The sequence below is a fragment of the Globicephala melas genome, chromosome 12 (genome assembly GCF_963455315.2).
Source record: "Globicephala melas chromosome 12, mGloMel1.2, whole genome shotgun sequence".
NCBI lineage: Eukaryota > Metazoa > Chordata > Mammalia > Artiodactyla > Delphinidae > Globicephala > Globicephala melas.
In genome coordinates this window covers 83625571-83644913 of record NC_083325.1, presented here as the reverse complement: position 1 = coordinate 83644913, position 19343 = coordinate 83625571, and the positions used below count along the sequence as shown (strand labels likewise).

The following is a 19343-nucleotide window of genomic DNA, read 5'->3' as shown; positions in this document are numbered from 1 at the left end:
CTGGGGAGGTGAGAAAGTAGAGCCTCAGCTTATTTTCTCACTGGGGAGGGACTCCTGTCGGGTTCAGAAGCTGGGGAGTCTGTGCGTCGAGGTTCTTGCTCACTGAAGCTTTGTGTCTTTAAGCTGTGGCTCAAAGCTCAACGGCTGGCGGGGACGGGCCTGCTTGGCGTGAGCACGCCCAAGTGTGTCAGGAGCGTCTGGTTCTCCGCATTTAATCTGTGGTGACAACTTGCTAAGCCACCATCTTTTGCCTTCTTGCTTCAGGGAGAATAGGGGACCTTAAGACCACTTGTCCCTCCTTTTCCCTTTTTCATCTGCTTTCCTCTCTCTCTCTCCGTTCTTTTCTAGTTCTCTCTCAACATCCACTCATACACGTTCTCAGGAGACAGAAGCCCCCTTCGTTCTGTTTATCCTTTTAGTCTCCCCTGTTGGGGGCTGTGCTAGGGAGATTGGGGGCTCTGGGCCCCCAGAACTGACCAAAGCCCAGCCCCAGGGCATCAGATGGAGCCTGAGTGAGAATAGGAAGTGTTTGGGCTTCTGTTCCTGTCTCTTTAAAGTGCTTCTGTCATTGATTTTTTTTCTTTGTTGTAATGATTATCTTTCCACAGACTTTATAGCCCAGTAATAGAAGGTTATTATTGTTGTGAAATATAGACAGATGTAGACTTTTCCTTAGTTATATATTCATTTGTAAGGTAAAATCGTTACTTACAGAGAATGTAAGAATGAATAAGGCTGTCATGCTTGTGCTGGTCAGGTTTTAGGGAAGTTTAATTATCACCGTGTGTTCTCTAACCTCCTTGCTGTCCTTACTTTAGATCAAAAAGGAAATGGAATAAGGATATTTTTTTTCTGTTTTTGTTTTTTAGATTCAGAATATGAACAACATAATCTCCTTCCCTCTGGACAGTTTGCTGAAGGGGGACCTAAAAGGAGTGAAAGGGGTATGACACGAAGAGTCCTGTCACGGGGGGCGGCTTTCATAGGACGTGGAATCGCGTCACGTTGGCCAGTCGGGGCAGTCGCGGCCTCGAGCCTTCTCCCTGGGACGGCGGGGTGGCGCTGTGCTGCCTTGGGCTCCCTTGACTGCCCATCGTGGCACCACCTTCCGGCCCTAACAGTGGTGACCCGTGGCCTTTCTGGCTGTCCTGCTGGTGCTCCTGATGTGGAAGGGAAAGAAACAGCTCTTCCGGAAACTGCCAACGACTTTTGGGTTCTGCCAGTTGAGCAGGGAACCCCGTGTGAAGTCTGGTTTTTCCAGCTAGCGTGTCACTGATTGAGCCCTGGGAGAGGATCCTTGCAGGGTGGTTTCCTGGAGGGAGAATGGGCACCAGCAAGGCCTGAGCCACCTTTATTTTTCTGTCCTGCAAAGGATGCTCGTTGTTGAGGCCTCGCCTTGCCTCGTACAAACACTTGAGGCGTGAACTGTTTTCCCGGGCACGTGCGTGGGGACAGTCAGGGTCTAGTGCTCTGTGGGCACCAGGCACCGAGCAGAAAGTTGCTCTCACACGTCATTGGCACAGACAGGTGTGTGATGGGAAAGAGAGGCAATCGTGCCCCAGTTCTTAGGCGACCGAGTGCTCTGACGGGATCCACACGTGATGCCCGGCGGCCTCTGGCACATCCGGAAGCCCAGCTGATTACGGGGGCCTCTGCAGGGGCAGAAGTGCCAGGAGAGCTGTTGGGGCAAGGAGTCTGGGCCCGGGGAGCCGTTAGGACACGGAGGAACACTGCTCAGCATCCCCTGGGGGCCCGGAGAACACGTCCGGCGAGAACCAGGAAAGCGGGAGGGAAGGGCACACAAAGCAGAGGGGAAACCATGCCCGTCTGCAGCAGCATGACGCGGCCCTGCAAGGGGATGCCCGTCTGCAGCAGCATGACGCGGCCCTGCAAGGGGCCCTGGGTCGGCGGCGCTGCACAGTGGGACGTGAGGCTTACAGGGTGGGCAGACGCCTTCCTGGAGGCTTTAGGTGCCAGGCTGTGGAGCTTAGGCCTTGTCAGAGGCCAAAGAAGAGTCAAAAAAAGAAAAAAATCCCCACAACGAAGGGGTTTTCTCTTCTAAAAGACCCCTGTTAAAGGGAGCATAAATAGGTAGGAACCAAATTTGATAGAATTTCTAGTGGCTCAGTATATTTTTGAGTCAGGCTTTATCAGAGAATATGAGGTCCTGAGTTCCAGGCAGAATTGTGGAATCGGGAGACCTCAGGAGAAGGTGAATGGCTTTTATATTCTTGTTTTGGGGTCCAGATCAGGGGTACATGTGTTGAGGAGATTCCCATATTAATAGAAAAAAATCAGAGTCCCTTTCTTTTAGAGAGATATACTAAAATACTTGAAGATTAAATGTTATGTCTTTCCAGGTTTAATTTCAGAATAATCTCAGGGCAGAGGGCGGGTTATAAGTGAAACAGAATGGGCTGTGAGTTGATACTTGCTATAGCTAGCTGACAGGTACGTTATATAATTCTCTCCACCTTTGTCTGTGTGCATTTGGTATATTCTATAATAAAAATTTCTTAAAGAGAAAGAAAACTAAATGCTACCGCTAGTCTGATTAAAAGCCTGTGCTCTAAGCTCTCCATTTATCCTGGGATCACATACGTCATTTATTGCAGAAATTAATACTCTTTTCAGGGCTAGTCTAGGGATAAGTTTATTTTGCCCAGAAATTAATGATTAGTCCTGTTTAATTTATGCCTCTCTGTTTACAGGATCTGAAAAAGCCTTTTGATAAAGCTTGGAAGGACTATGAAACAAAAATGTGAGTATTTTCATTTAAAAAAGTAAGCATAGGTAATTTGAGATTTTAATTTTAAATCGAGCCTTTATTGCTTAAAGGTATTGTCTAAATAAACCTTAATCCAGGAAAGAATTCACCCAAAACTGTGTTGCTGTGGTTTGTTGTGATACCAGATGCTTTCATACCGGATGTCCACATTCATGAGGTCAACCTCTTTAAACTGTTTTTTCCTCATCCCTCCTCTTGTGTCCTAATGGCTACAGAATGTTATTTTCAGGAACGTTAATTGGCTTCTACTGGTTGACTTCAGGCGCTTGTTGTAACATTTCTGATCACAGTTTCTCATTTCCTGGAGTGGAGAGGATTGAGCTAGCTAGAATTGGGCTAGCGACTGTGGGAATGATGATCTCAATTATTTTAAATACTTGAGAAATAGAAAATATTTTTGAATGCCTCATGCTTGCTTTGTAATTGCTGTGCATTGAGTAATAGAGTTTTCTCAGTGGAATTAGAAACTTTTATATGAAGCCATCTGGTAAAGTGGGACACGATAAGGAGAAAGCCTTTTCAGATGTAACTACACGTATTTAATTGGGTTTGTTTGTTTTTACCAGCCTTGGGTCTCTATTCAGAGCTGAAGGATCACCAGGGAATCCCAAACCTTTGGTACTCATCCCGTCCTGGAAATCTTAAGTTCCCATACTCCAGATTCCAGGGTCTCAGTAATGGCACACATTCGTATGCCAGCACAGATACAGTATTAAACCAGAATGTTTGAAGGTCGGCTCAACCCAGAGAGGCTCCAGACTCACTGTCCCGGGCTCATTAGCATCCTGCATCTGTGTGTGGGTTCAGTGCAGTGAATAAGGAAAGGGTCCACGTTCCTCTTTACAGGTGGGAGACCTGGGCTTGGTACTTGCTGCTGGTCACCCACGAGAAGCTAGTTGAGCCAAGGGCAGGACATGGATTTGCCGACTTCATTGAGCTGCCATCGCTGCTGCCCTCGAGGGCCTTAGAGGAAATGCTTCTGTGCACTTCTGAACCAGGGACAGGAGAGGGTCTCTGAAGAGGGTTGCCTGAGAGAGTCTTCTCCTTCTGAAAGGAAAAGGTTTGAAAGAGGAATGAGATCAAATTCTGTAAAATCAAGACACACGTAGATAAGGTGAGGACAGAGGTACTCACAAAATCCCAGAATTGGAGAACAAAGGAGCAGCACCCTTTAAAACTCAGAGTAATTCTGGGATAAATTAAAAAATTAGCTCTACCCCTTTACACGTAAGATTGATTTTTCCTGAGAGGCCCTGTGATATGCAACAAACAGCTTTAAGACGTCTTTACAGTTCCTGGCCTGTCGTTCCATACCTGACCATTACAAGAGTGACCGACATCTGGGCCACGTCTTGATCCCTTTGCGGTGGCATCAGGGGAGGCTTGGAGTTGTGTGATTGTCCCCGGGGCCCTCCAGTCACGCTGCCTCCCTGGTGCACGAGCCCCTTTAACAACACCCTCACCAAACGGTCACCTTTTCTTTACGTTCTTAACTCACCCAGTCAAGTCACTGCGGGTCTGCTGTGTGCCCAGTGCTGTGCTTCAAGATAAAGAACAAGGATTAGAAACTACATTTCTCGCCTCTTCCTAAATACCCCCTCTCCAAATGATGGGGCCTCTGGACCCAGAGGAACCCATTTCATGTTGAACAGCTTCCTAAGACACGCTGCCTGCGTTGTGTAGTGTCTGCCTTGGGGCTCTGCAGGAAAAGTCTGCGCCCTCCTCTTCATGGCACCCTTTATATTTTTGAGTGCTTTCCGTGGCTTTTGTTTAGCCTCCTTTTGTCCAGGATAAAAATCCAGTTACTAGTCCAAGCCCTTACTAACCGATGTGATGCATGGCTGCCTCACCCTGGTCACCTGTCTCGGGATGCACTCCGGGGGTCAGCTGGTACCCTGACCCACACACTGGACTCGAGCACAGGCGAGCATGAGAGAGACGTGGAAAGGGGAACGAAGCTTAAAAACGGGAAAGGTCACTTGTTTTCTTCTGTGATGATGGGCACTGTCCTAGTCGAGTTGCTCTGGAAGCATTTCTTGGGTCGATACTCAACAGAAAGGGCCAAGGTTGACATGTTTATGACGAAACGCTTTTTCCTTTCCAGTGAGTTCGAGGCCGTCCTGTTCTGGAAAGGCTCGGCGAGCATTTGTGTCCAGGGTGGGTGTCGGGGTCACAGCGGGGCGCTCTCCAGTCTGGAGGTGTCTTGATTGAGTCTCACCTTTTCCACACGTAGAACCAAGATAGAAAAGGAGAAGAAGGAGCATGCCAAGCTGCACGGGATGATCCGCACGGAGATCAGCGGGGCTGAGATCGCAGAGGAGATGGAGAAGGAGCGGCGGTTCTTCCAGCTGCAGATGTGCGAGGTACGTCCGCCAGGCGCTTCAGGCAGTGCCAGGTGCACTGCTGGACCCTGCCGCCCAGTTTCTGTCGTTCAGGGGGCCTGGGGCTCCTGGAGGGTCGGGCTAGACTAGCCCAGCTCCAGCCTTTCTGAAGGAGCGATTCACTTGAAAGCGGGTTCTTTCTGTCTCCACACGCGCACACTCGCCCCCGCTGTGGTGTTCTTAAGGAGGTGCCGGGGGCGGGGCGGTGAGGCCCCAGCCGTGGTCCCCTCTATGAGTGTGAGAGCCTCTGCAAGTGCGCGCCCCCAGGCTCCGCCTGCTCGGGTGGGGGCGTTCCCCAAGGCCAGAGGCCCAGGCACCCTAGGGAGGTCCTCTGTCCTGCTCCACCGGCGGCCCAAGTCCTCCCCTCGGGGAGGGGAGAATGGCAGGACTGACGTTCAGAACATTTCTCTGCTGGGGGCTCAGGGGTGGAAAATATCGAAGACCAATCGTGCAGGCCTTTGCTTCCAGCCTTTTTTATACCTTGCTTGGGGGTCTGTTTGTGGAAACAGTTTACCCCTCGGCCTGAGGGTTCGCTCCTCCGGGCGGTGGCAGTGAAGCGTGAGCGTGGTGGCATTTGTGTTCCCTCCTGTAGCCAGGCAGACTTACGTTTTGAGTGTCCACAATGCAGGGGTGATACTTGTGACAGGTGTTGAAACTAGGTTCAGCCAGCTCTCGATTCCCTGTAAGCAGCCCACAGCAGAGCTCATCAAAAGGCACTTTTTGATTTTAGAACGTTTGTTAATTTGTTAATTACAGTAGGAGCCTAGTCTTTTTAGATGCACACCTTAGGAGTATATTAAAATGCGTTTCTATTCCCAGAGCAAACTCTTAAGTGGTCAGCAGAGGGGAATCAGTCCCAGGGATCGGGGATATCTGTCTGGTATTAGTACAGCCACTCCGGCTCTCTTTTGGTTTCTATTTGCATGGGATTTCTCTCTCCAGCCTTTTACTTTCAACTTATGTGTATCTTTGGATCTACAGTGTGTTTCCTGTAGACAATCTATATTTGGATCATGTTTTTTTATCCAGTCTGACAGTCTCTGCCTTCTGATGGGGTTGTTTAGTCATTCACATGATGTTACTGTTGATGTGGTTGGGTTTATATCTGCTCTTTTACTTTTTTGTTTCTTATGTCTTTTTTGTTCCTCTGTCCCTCCTTTGCTGCTTTGTTTTTCATTATGTGACTTTTTTTTTTTTTTTTTTTTGCGGTACGCGGGCCTCTCACTGTTGTGGCCTCTCCCGTTGCGGAGCACAGGCTCCTGACGCGCAGGCTCAGCGGCCACGGCTCACGGGCCTAGCCGCTCCGCGGCATGTGGGATCTTCCCGGACCGGGGCACGAACCCGCGTCCCCTGCATCGGCAGGCGGACTCTCAACCACTGCGCCACCAGGGAAGCCCCATTACATGACTTTTTAGAAAGTTAACTAAGCTCAGAGTGTTATTGTAGATAGGAGAGTGGATGCTTTTATACACGTGCTGTTTTATAAACAGACATCACATATAATACCTGCCCGACCCGTTTCACACAGTGTTGGAGAGATCATCCCGGGCAATAGAGACAGGGACGAAGAAACCGCTGTGTGTTACACAGACACGGTATTGCTCTTATTGACTCGGGGTAAAATTAAGTAGTGGTGTTTCACAGGGAGTGGATTTGGGAAGGGTGTGTGTGTGAGTTCAGGATGAGCTTTCTTTTTGCCTAGTGAGGAGGAAAGCTATTGACGTAAACTCTGCAGGGCTGCTTGTTAAAGTATGTTTAGTGACTGAGAGACTCAGCCAGCGTTAGTGTCATACCCTCGAGGTGAGGGTGCGGGTTCCATCCTCAGCTCTGTCATTGCTTTCTGGGACACGCACTCAGCACTGGGCTCTTTTCCTCGTCTGGGTGAATGGGTCGTGTGGACTGGTCACATAGGTTATTTTATTGGAAAAACGCTATCTACCCGACGTCTCTAAGTCACACACGTGAGTCATCTGTTGGGCGGGTCCCCAAGTGGCCGTCGGGCCCCAGTCTGTGCCGAGCATCACGGGGTCCCTGCGGTTGGTGGGGTCTGGCACTCTTTGCAGGCACAGAAGCGGAGGTGGGCTGACCGGGCACTGAGGTTGGAGTTTACAGAGGAGCACACATCTGATGAAGCCTGTGCACACTGACCAGACACACCTGGGCTGGAAGGAAAGAGCGTCCGAAAAGCAGTCCCTGAGAACCCAACCCCGCAGAGTGGACAGATTGCTGCAGTTAAAATCATTTAAAAATTGTTCAACCATTTCCTCAAACTGAAGTTCTCAAGTTTTGTAAACGTTTGATGTTGTTTAGGTGTTTAAAGTTTTAGTTGCGTGGGATCTAATGTGGAAAAGTGACTTCCAGGTGTTTGTTTTAAAGCTGTGGAACTTTTTCTTCAAAATGAATCTTATAAAGACAGTCAGTATGCCAGATAGATAATACAGAGCTTCCGTGAATTGAGAACGTATGAGAGATCCGCTCTCGCTTTTTTATGATTATAAAAATAAGTGCTTTAAAAAATTGGCCAGTATATGTGTGTGTGTATGTATATATGTGTATATATATAAAAGAAATTAAAAATCACCACAGATTTTACTTACCAGAAGATTACCGCTTTGACATTTAGCTAAATATCTTTCAGATATCCCTGTTATACGTACATACAGACAATTTGTATAAACAGGATCATTCTCCACTGCTGCTTTGTAACCTGATTATTTTCACTCACTAGTGTGCTACGGACATCTTTCCATGTCAGGAAGTCTCTGCTTTATTGGCTTAATGGCTACATAGCCCTTCTCTCTGTGGATGTACCACACTTTAATTCTCCATTCATTACATTTAGGTTGTTGCCACTTTTCACTTTAACAAACAAGTCTGCAACGAACCTTCTTTTCTATTCATCTTTGTAAACTTTTATGATTATCTTCTCAGAATAAGTTCCCGTAAGTAGAATTTCTGGGTCAAAGGGTACGTGCATTTTATCGTTTGACGCATGGCCAAGCATCTTATTAACCATTTAACCATTTTGATAACATTGCCAGACATCTTAATTAATTAACAGAGAATAAGTTATCAGAAAGGAGGGAGATGAGGACGTAAAGGCAAAAGGCAGTGGCAGTTGACGTAGTTACCGTTTCAGCTTCCCTCTTCCAGCTGGGCTGCCGGCTGACCTGGGAGGACACTTGAACGCAAGTTTCCCAGGTTACAGCTGAGATGCCTGTGGTCAGCAGGGGTCAGCAGCTCTTTCGGGGGCATTCGGTCTTAGAGGCAACGCATTCTCAGAGTTGTTGACACCCTATTTCAGCAGTGGAAGGGACAGGGAATTTATGGAGTCTTTGTTGTATAAACTTTTAGCAAAGAACAAGTGTATTTCCGGATGCTTGTTTTGTAGATCCCTGGGGCTTTCTGATGTCTTAGTGGTTGTTAATGACGTCTCCAAGTTAAAAATGGCTTTAATTTATTTGAATTTAAAATTCTTTTTTTTTTTAAACAATCACGATGTTTTTTAAAAAGTGTCAGGGAAGTGTTTTAGTATTAGAGACATGGAGACAAAGTCTCAACTACAGAAGACTAGCAGTTAGTGTTTAAACGATGACCTGCCTAAAGAAAGGGACCTGGGACAGAGTATGTGGACAGCAGTGTTTGAGATGGGTAGAATCCCCTTCATTCGCACTGTCGTTCTTCCACACAACTAGGACAAAAATTTCTCCTAGCTGGTTAAGACAGAATGTTTTATTACTGGAAGTTCTTGGCACTTAAAGTTAAGCATTTACTTACTTGTATGTGAGATAATTCATGTGGCACCAAACTGAAAGAAACATTTAGTTATGGCATTGAGCATCTACCATGAGCCCTTCGCATCGTACAAGATGTCAGAGAAGTAGAAGAGGTGATCTGTCCTCAGAGGCTCACGTTCAGCTCATATTCTGCTTCTATCTATGACATTTCCTGTTTTGTTTTGTTTTTTAACAGTATCTGCTGAAGGTCAATGAAATTAAGATTAAAAAGGGAGTGGATTTACTTCAGAATCTGATCAAATATTTTCATGCCCAATGCAAGTAAGTTCTTTTTCTTTGTTATGATGGTATTTCAGATGTTTCTTTCTTTATGGCAACTTCTGGGAGATCTGTAGTATTGTGTCGAGGAAAGTAAACACTTATTTAAAACTCTGTAGTAAAAGGAATGAAACAGTGATGCAGGCTACAACACAGATGAACCTTGAAAACGTGTAAAGTGAAAGAAGCCAGAAATAAAAGACCACATACTGGATGGTTCCATTTATTTGAAAGGTCGGGAATAGGCAGGTCCACAGAGGCGGAAAGCAGATTGGTGACTGCCAGGGCTTGAGGCAAGGGGGCAGGGGGGAGTTACTGCCAGCGGGCACAGGGTCTCTTTTTGGGGTCACGAAAATATCCTGGAATTAGATAGGGCTGATGATTATGCAACTTTGTGAATAAATATACTAAAAACCACTGAACTGTACACTTTAAAAGGGTGGATTTTATGGTTTGAGTTCTATATCTCAAAAACTAAAAGTAATGTAAAAATCTACATTATCAAATATACTTATTTTTGCTTTTTTCGTAAAGTGGCAAACTAGTTTGATTCTCGGATGTTCTTTGTTTGTTAAAAGAGAAATGAGATGGTGTTAATGCAGTGTCTTAAATTAAAAGAATACTTTCATGTATTACTTATCATATAAAACAAATGACAGTACTGAGCAGAGGAGGCTGTGTGTGGAAGCGGAGGAGGACCTTGCAGGTCTGGGAGCCGCTCGTGTGCTCAACTTCACCGTGTCCGTCAGCCCTTCACAACCCGGGCCTCGCCTCCTGGCCTCGTTGTTGTCTTCCCCTGTCCTCATCCTGCTTCTCCTCCCTGACCCCCCACAACCCCCACCCGTCACTGATGTAAACAGGCCGTGGGCTCATTCACTGCCTTTGTTGAGTGTGTGCCATGCCTCGGGCACCGTCTGAGCCGCTGGAGGCAGAGTAATGTACAGGCACAGCTCCTGTACAGGCACAGCTCCTGCTGGATCAGGTCAGGGAGTTGGACTTAGGCAAACACACTTCTAACTGCACATTTAACAAAGTGTTCTGAAGTACGGGAGTCTAAGAAGGAATAGAGTAGAATAGAAGAATATAATTCAGAAGGTTGAGGGCAGAGATGTTGTGTCTTTTTTCTGTGTCTTTTTTCGTTCCTTGCTGTGTGTTCCAGAAGCCAGAACACAGTACCTGGCCCACAGTGGGTGTTCAAATTCTTCTTGAATTCGCTGCAGGCCTCTTTGAGGGACATGTATTCTGAGGTCTGAAGGGTGATTGGGAGCCAGCAGGTAAGGAACGGGGGAAGAACATTCCAGACAAAGTCAAGGTCTTGAGGCAGTAGGAAGGCCAGTGTGACCTAAGCATAGTGAAGGAAATGACGCTGCCTAGGAAAGCCTGGGGTGGGGATGGCTTGGAGGTCCAGTTAACGGCGTCCGATTCTTATCCCAGACGTAATGGGAAGCTCTCAAAGTTTCAAGCAGAGGATTCATTCAGCAGGTAGTGCTTGAGCTCCTACTGCGTGCCAGGTGGTGCAGCATGAAGGAAACCAGCCTCCTACCTGCATGGACCTTCAGGTGGGGTGGGGAGACCACAAGCGAACGGGCAGGTATGTGACAGAGATTCGGGGCCTGGCTGTGGCTGTGCAGAGGCAGCAGTGTGAAGAGAAGAGGGTGTGCTGGCTGGGGACGCCAAGGTAGCTCCTTCCATTCCGTTTCTGTTCCAGCAGGTAACTGTGTGTGTTGAAAAGGACCCAGATAGGGACGAGCGGGTATGCGACCACTTAGGGCCTGCAGGTTGCGTCCGAGGGCGCTCGGAGCCGCAGCGCCTGGGCGCAGACTGCGACAGTACAGGGAGGGGTGCGGAGTGGCGGGGACATCTTTGAGGGTGTTACTGCCACACGCATCCACTTGCTTTTCCCCTTAATGGGCTGTGCCCCACGCTGATGCCCCCTGTGCCTTCCCCAGCCTCTGTTCCTCCACGAGGCCCAGCTCAGGTGTACCTGGCTGCCTAGAAGTCATCAGCTCTCCCGCTTACCTGAACACTTCCCTTCCTTCTTGTTACCACTGTGCTCTCTGCACATTCCCCTGACGGCACCTTTCATGTTGTCTGCCAGTGACCTGTGTGCTCTTTAAGGATGTCCTCCATGACATTTATTTTTTAACCTTTAGCGCGTTTACCTGGAATGATTTGTGGTGGTGAATTGCACTGAATCGGATGGAGCTGTGCTTTGGAATTCTTACTACGTCTCTGGCGACACTGCATTTCTAAAGCAGTGGAGGTCCAACAGCAAAGGAAGGTGTGCTGTGTGATTCAACCTGGGTTAACAAAAGAGCTCCAAGCGTGGAGCTTAGAAAATAGAAAGACCCCTAATTTGTAGCGTTTTTAAGATGAATTGTTTTACAGAGGCTCAAAATCCTGTGTGATTAACATATAATTTACTTCTTCAGTCTTACCCTCGTAACCTTATGTGAGGCTGGTTAGGAAGTGGGTTGTTTCCTTGCTGATACTTTATTTTTAAAAAGAAGTTATTCTGGGATTTCCTTTTTTTTCTTTATTTTGCCCAAACTAATCAGTTGGGTAGCAACAGACCACTTGTGGAAGATTGAACCAATTGGCCTTTTATGGGCATGAGCTCAGTAATCTTTCAAAATGATGACTCTTCCATTACTTCCTTTCTGGATGAGTGTGTGTGTGTGTGTGTGTGTGTGTGTGTGTGTGTGTGTGTGTACGTGTACCTACATACTGCACGCTCTTTAAAACATTTGGAAGGCTTTGACTTTTCAAATGCATATTTTGGGGCGTAAAATGTGGAGCCTGAGTGACTCAGCCATTGGACAGAGGAGCCCGTGGCCACACGTGTCTCTATCCTCCGGGCAGTTCCTTCGTGTCCCCATTGAACATTCCCGGTCTCCTCTGCTCACCGGGGAGCACAGCTGTGCCCGGCGGGCAGAGGCAGCCTGCTTAGCTGAAGCTGCTGGTCTCTGCAGGTACCAAGAGGCCTCTTGGTGGAAACTAGATTCTGTGGAGCCATGTTCAGGCGCTCACCCTTAGAACTGCTTAGACATTACTTTGCTTTTTACTCCTTTTTGCTTTTCTCTGGAAGCATTCTCGAAGAGTATGTTCTTTGTCTTTTATTTCATTTAAGGAAAGACTTAGCATCTCTAGTTCCTAGAAGAGCCTGGAAAACGTGTCTTACTAGCCTTTGCTGCTAAAGATTGAGGATCCTTTTCTCTAGTGTGAACCTAGAAATAGGGCAGTCTTTAAAACAGAAGTAAACAAAAATGGTCATGTTCTAAACGGTAGTGATGAGCGTTGAAGTGACTTGTTCTCTGTGCAGATACCTGCTGAGAACCACTGTGACCAGTTGCGGCTTGATGAACTTGGGTTGCAGATGCAACGAGACCCAGTCCGGTGCCCTGGACAAGCACACTCCAGTGGGGGGCGGGGGAGGGCAGAGGCTGCCGGCCGTGAGGCTGCAGTTGTGAAGGCTGGAGAAGGGAGAGTCCGCCCCACTTGTGGGCGCCTGAAGGTTGGATCTCAGTGGGTGTATTTTAAAGGCTGGCGAATTTGATCAGGTAGGCTAGAAAACGTTAGATAAAAAACGAAAGTCGACATTTGGTAATACCAATGGTAAATGTTGTTTTGACTGAAGCTTGGGAAAGTGTTAACAGGCTCAAGCTAAAAAAAATGTCTGGGGGTTTGTACTTAGGAACGTTTCAGTGACAGCAGTCAGCAAAGGGGCCCCTTTTTCTGAAGCTTTCCCTAAGGCCAGAGAAAGTATCCAAACATGCCTCAGTACGGACGGTACAGAAAGATAGGAGTTTTGAAAATCAGAGGGAGGAGGTTTTCTAGGTAGACGGTCGAGATTGGCTTTGCTTTTACAAGATGAATAAAACTGTATCGTTATTCCAAGTGTGACACTGTGCAGTGTCATGATGGAAACAACGTCTGTGATGAGAAACACCTCTCCGAGCCCCTGACTCCACTGCGAGGTGCTCTCACTGTGGGGACAGTTGCCAGGCACAGAGGTTCTGGAGCCGTGCACCCGCTCCCTTTCCCCGAGAGCAGGACCGTTTCTGTGCTGATCTCCTGTGATAATTTTCCTACTCCCTGAACTAGTGTGTGTTCAGCTTCTCTCTCTCTCTCTCCCCCTCCCTCCCAACCCCGCCTATTTTATAAGAATTTGAATTGATTAATAAAATAGTTATACAAAAAAAAAATAGAGCTGAAACAAAACATAAGAACTGAATGAGTTCATGACAAGAGGAAAAAGCTCAGTTTCTCATTCTTGTGTTTATTCTTCCCAGTTTCCTTTTCAATTTAAAATTGCTGCTCTGTGTCGGCCATTGTGCTCAGAGTGGAAACACAGAGACGTATATGGCATGGCATTTCTGCCCTATCAGTGGAAACAGACCATGTGGAAAAGTCATTGTAACACGGACACAGTTGCTACACCAGAAGCGTATTTTACATTTAGAAAAAAATGAATTAGGCAAAATACAGGAATGAGAATGTAAAGTTAAAATTATGCATATATCTGAAGATTTTTAAGGTAAGAAATTCTAATAGCCCAGCCTCTGATTCCTAATAACTAGCTAGTAGTGGTTCGAAACCCACATCCTGTGTGTACGCTTTCCTCTTCCTTCCTCCTTGGAATTATTGTATTAAGTGTCATGCAGCATTGTTTTTACAACCCCTCCTGCTAATTGCATACTTGATATGGGAAATTCCCACAGGACCATTGCTGAGTTTAAAAGAAATAAACACGTGAACCCCAGATCACTTTTTGAAGATAGTCTCCTTGGTACCCAGTAAACTGGCAGAAGTTAGAAATTCTCCTTCCTTTCCTCATTAATTTCTTCATTCAACAAATATTGTGTGCCTGAAATGTGTCAGGTTTTGTGGATACTGTGTCCTCAACCTCCCGGAACTTCAGATCTAATGGGGGAATTTTATTTTAAACAATTACACCAGCGAACACGTAATGGCAGTTGTGGTGAGTGTTTTGAAGCCAGAGACAGAATGCTCTGAGAGAATCTGGCAAGGAGACCTCTTTGAAGGGATGGGGGTTGTGGCATACCTCAAGGGTGAGGCCGTATCTAACTTAAAACTTGAAGAGTGAGTGGGAATGAACCAGGAGAAACAGAAGGTAGGCTGCAGGGAGAACTCTTTAGAGGAAGGAAACAGCAAGTGCAAAGGGCCTGAGGCAGGGAGGACTTGGCTCAGTAGAGGAATAGAGAGACGTGAATAAAGGGGCAAACGGTGTGGGTGGAAGCCTGGAGACATAGTTAGGGGCCAAGCCCACGGGCATTTTAGGCCTCCTTACAGGTTTTGAACTCTCTCCTGAGCTCCCTGGGAAGCCTCTTCTTCCTCTCAAAAGGGTTCAAAGGCAGTGTGCTGCACGTCAGCCTGCTGTTGCTGCAGAAAAACTCGTCCAGCCTCTGTTGTACTTCCTGAATCACTGGTTAAAGGTGACTTCACAAGCACTGGGTTCTGAGCGTTAAAAATATAAAGTTCCTTTTGATATCCGATCTCAAGGTCTCCAACCACATCTCCCTGCTCTGCCCACGGGGCGTGGCCACTCACGTGCTTCAGGCTCAGCTCGCTTGCTTTTTTCTTGCATTCTTTCTTTTTTCCACTTAGTTGTTGCCTGTCAAGGAAAATATTTTAGCGTCTTATTCCGTGTTCACCCCATGCTTTCCTGGCCTCAGACTTTTCCGTTCCTGAACCGAAGCCTTTGCTGCCATTTGTCAGTAGAGTCCTGTTTCCCGTTATAAACTGAAAATTTAGGGCTCATTTTATATGGGTCAAGAAAAATCACAAATACGAGGCTTACTGCAGTGCCTTTTTTCTTAGCTTTGAGTGTTACTTTATTCTTGGTTTGCCTAATATTAGTTTTGAGTGTCACTTTATTCTTGGTTTGCCTAATATTTCAAGGTTTGGGTCCTAGTCTTTTCCCCCAGGAATTACACAGTGATCTCAGCCATTTCCTTTAAAGAAGTTTTTTCTCCATCTAACAAAATTGCTTTCTCTTTTATGAAACACAATCTATGTTTCTTGTTTTTTTTTCCTCCTAGTTTTTTCCAGGATGGACTGAAAGCAGTTGAAAGCCTCAAACCTTCCATTGAAACACTTTCAACGGATCTTCACACAGTAAGTAGTTTCCCTCCCACGTGAGTGTTGAAAGGGTTTTTATGCAACAAACACTTGGATTTAAATGTTGCTTCCGTGCTTTCGTGTCTGCGTGCTGTGCCACCTAGAAAGTGACAGCCCTGGAGCGCACGTGGAGTGTGGAGAATGGGGTTCCCAATCCGTCCTCGGTCTTGGTTGGGAGGAGGTTGCGTTTATGGAGAAATGCCCCGCGAACTGCACCATCTCACTGTACCTCAGCCGTACTTTTCTCTGCTTTGTTTTGTTTTTTAAAGATCAAACAGGCCCAGGATGAAGAGAGAAGGCAGTTGATACAGCTTCGAGATATTTTGAAGTCAGCATTACAGGTTGAACAGAAAGAGGTGAGGGGATTTAATTTTGAAAGATTGCTATTTTATGTTTTCATCCCTCAGTCTCGGGGGCTTCGGGACTGAGGAGGTGAGATCCAGGTCTCTGGGTGCTCAGTTCACTGTGGGGCTGTATCGGGCAACATGCAAACACGTAGTTTGTTCTTTAAGTTGGTTTTATAAAACCATCTTTTTAAAAATATGCTTATTTCATGGGGAAGCATTACCGTAGGCATGGCCTTAATGGCAGTATTTAAACCTCTTCTGCTCCGTCCGTTGCTGGATGAGTAGCTCTTAGGGTCTCCGTCACATAGACACTCGCTATTCATGCCGTTGGTTCTCTCCCTGGAGCTCTGCGGTTTCCCTGCCCACAGATATACATGGACTTTGCCCGTGTGGCATCAGCGGGTGACTGGTGACCATCTGAATCTTCCAGCCTGGAGATTATGTTCCGTAAAATGGGAGGAGCTTGATTTTCTTGGGGCTGCTTTCTGATGGGCAGAAACTTTCGTTTTCTCGTGTCACCTCTTTCACACAATCACTTCTCTGCGGGCCAGCACATTCGCAGTGATGATGTGTCTTTGGGGGTCTTGGTAGAAAACCATTAAAAAGTAAATTTTGAGGTAATTGCATATGTTTGCTACAGTGTGGGTATTATAATGTGAAATTTAACATAAATCCACTTCCTTGTCAATAAAGGAGTGTGTTTACGTGTATAGCTAGTAGATTTTAGATCAATACCTCTATTAAACTACTTACCAGAGCATAAAGTTCCCTGTTGGCAGTTTGGCATGCTCTATTTTGTCTTAAGTTCTTGTACTATAACTGAATATTGTTGTTTTTCTCCCAAATGCATTTACCTTTTGTGACCGAAGTCTAGGAGAGTAAGTAGTTCAGTATTTTAATAAATTATAGAACTTTGCATGCTTTTTTCATGAACTTCAAAAAATAGATATTTCCTCCGTGTATATACTAATAGCTAGTAGCATTTTTTATTTTTACTTTTCTTCTTTCAGTAGCTGTGGGCTTTATTAAAGCTAAAGAATTTGAACGCATAAATGTTAGCGAAATGGAAATTTTCCAAGTTTACAGTTTAGCCTTTGGTGTCACTCCATTGTGAAAGTGAAGCTGCTCACCTCCCCCCACTTCCGCTGCGTCGCTGAATTCTGCCTGTCCTTCTGATGTACCTTAATCCCTCCCTCTGGAGGGCTGCCTCTGCCCTCCGCCCCCGCAGTGATCTGTATCGCACATTTTGTTTGAGAGAGTTTTTTTCAGTGGCAGCATATATCTTTGGGGGCTGGATGGCCATGTGCTCAAGCGCACAGGTGCTTTTCCTCCAGCTGGACCTCGAGCAGACTGAGGCTGCCCTCCTGCCTCCTGTGCCCATCTGGCCGTCACGTCATAGCACCATATTGCTCATTTCATCGGTTCTTGGTAAACAGGGGTCAGCTAAGTGAGAGACTGGCCCACTGAGGCCCCATAGAGTGCTGGAAATTACCCACAGCATGGTGACTTCCTCCCCGTCTAGAGAATCTAGGTCCTGACACTTTGATATTCCTAAACATGGAATATAAACAGAGAAAGAAAACAAGAACTTGGAGTATGGAGAATACAGTGGCCTGATTGTAACAGGAGCCAGGGTGCCGTCGAGCACTGGAGAGCTGGTGGGAATGGTTGGGAGCAAGAAGGATCCGAAAAGGAGGATCCAACCTGTGAAGCAAAGCTCGGGTTTGAAATACAGGAGAGCAGGTGGTGGAGTCCAGGAGGCCTCTGGGCACAGAGCAAGGGCCGTGTTTGCTTTGGCTGTGCAGGAGGACGAGGTTTGGGGAAACTGGCTGTTGTCAGAAAGCCGGTTATTCACAGCTCTGCAGAAAAGTGTAACAGATGTACCAGCACAGACCAGACGTCTTTGACAGTTTGTTGTTTCCGTGTTTTTTGTTGACCAGCCGTTCTGCCCCAGATGCACAGCGGGGTCAAATGGGCCTTCTTTACTGCTCTCCTCTGGCTTTATGCCCAAAGATCGAACCCACCAATCTCCTGGCTGTGAATGTCTTGTCTTTTCTGTGTATCACATTCTGCGTTGCTTTTTGATGATGGTATTCCCTCAATTGGACAGTCTGTGAACGCAATTGCAAGTAATAAGCAAATACGGATACGTTAAATTTTTTTCTATTTTAAAATAATTTTTATAATTGGGGTCCCTCCAATTACAAGAATCGAACATTTGGGCGTTATTGTTTTTTAGCTCTCATCCGTTGTTTTTGGATTCTCTTCTGTGAGGCAGAAAAATGAAGGTATTGATGGATTTTTTTCAGTGTTATAAAAATTCTAATTCTGCATAATTATAGTACATAAAAATTAGGTAACGTGCCCCAAGGAGACTGCAGTGATGGTTGGTAGGAGTTAACCTACCAACCTACCTAACCTCTCCTAGTTCCTTCCTGTGAACCTTAAGCGTCAATCGTTTGGTCTAAGTGGAGGACATGGCCGTCACCTACAGGGGCTTTGGGCTGCTTCTGTGTCACCCGTGGCTGTACTTTGGAGAAAAGACTGTGCCGTCACAATCCCAGCACCCCCACACCTCGAAACCACCGGCATTCCTATTCTGTTCCTGATATTTCTGTTCCCTGTAAATAGGATGCTACAGTTTGACTTTTCCATTATTTTATTATGAAACTGTTCAGACTTAGAAGTTGAAAAACTGTACAGTGAACACCTATATATGCATCATGTTTTAACATTTGGAAAATACCCCTTCTACAAAGTTAAAACTCTTCAACACTGCCAATCTTTGCATGAACTTCCTCCCTGTGTGCCTTACCTTCTCCCGCCTTCCCCATCCCACAAATGTCCATTTCAGCTGCGTTCTGCTGGGATAGGCCCCGCTGCGGTGCTGGAGGATTCTCTGCTATTTGTTGAGAACCCAGACGTGTGCTGTGCTGGGGAGGACTCAGGTTCGGGGGGATGGTCTTGGTAGGTCTAAGCGCTGAAACCACAGTGATTTTGCCACTTTGGAGATCTCTCTTCGTGCCAGTTTTTAAAGTGTCCCTGTCTGGTAGGATGTGGTCGAATAGTATGTGCTGTCCAAGGAGCAGAGGTCCATGACAGCCATGATTTTCTTCCAACTCCGGCCTTTTGGTCTGGGGTTGCATATCTTAATCATGCTCAAATCTGGCCTTAATCAGTACCCTCTGGCTAGGTGTCCACTTCCCACTCGTCCTGCCAGCCTGCTGGGTAGCCTAGAGCTGGCCTTGAGTGCTGACTCCAGGCAAGACTTGGCACATTCGACTGCCATTTCCTCAGCAGTTACTCTAAGCAGGAGCTGCACAGACACACACCGGAGTAGGCTAGATACGGTTCTTCCCTCTTAAAGGGCTCACAGTCTGGGGTGGGGACAGAAAAGGAGTTGAGCGCAGTGTGATGAGAGCTCTACTGGAGGTCACCTCCAAGGAAGGTGTCACCCCAGTGTGGGGTGGGCAGGTGTGTGTCAGGAAGGAGGGTTTGGAGGATGATTCAGAGTTAGGAGAGGCCCAGCAGGTGAGACAGGTGGGCCAGCTTCTGACCAGGACAGAAAGCTCGCCTGGTAGCCGGCTGTCCAGCAGCACATACCGTTTGAACCCTAGGTCTTCCACTTCCT

At 46.7% G+C, this 19343-nt stretch overlaps 1 protein-coding gene across 9 annotated transcripts in view; it reads left to right on the top strand.

Annotated features, from left to right (window-relative positions):
* The window catches only part of ASAP2 (ArfGAP with SH3 domain, ankyrin repeat and PH domain 2), a 156677-nt gene that overhangs the window by 87055 nt on the left and 50279 nt on the right, over nt 1-19343 (top strand). For 8 of the 9 annotated variants that reach the window (XM_030844548.2, XM_030844550.2, XM_030844549.2 and 5 more), the window contains exons 4-9: nt 870-944; nt 2712-2761; nt 5022-5151; nt 9142-9227; nt 15287-15362; nt 15635-15721. In XM_030844548.2, coding sequence (XP_030700408.1) covers nt 870-944; nt 2712-2761; nt 5022-5151; nt 9142-9227; nt 15287-15362; nt 15635-15721 — 504 coding nt within the window. The remainder of the gene's footprint in view (nt 1-869; nt 945-2711; nt 2762-5021; nt 5152-9141; nt 9228-15286; nt 15363-15634; nt 15722-19343) is intronic. The other variant, XM_060309105.1, reaches the window with a different exon arrangement.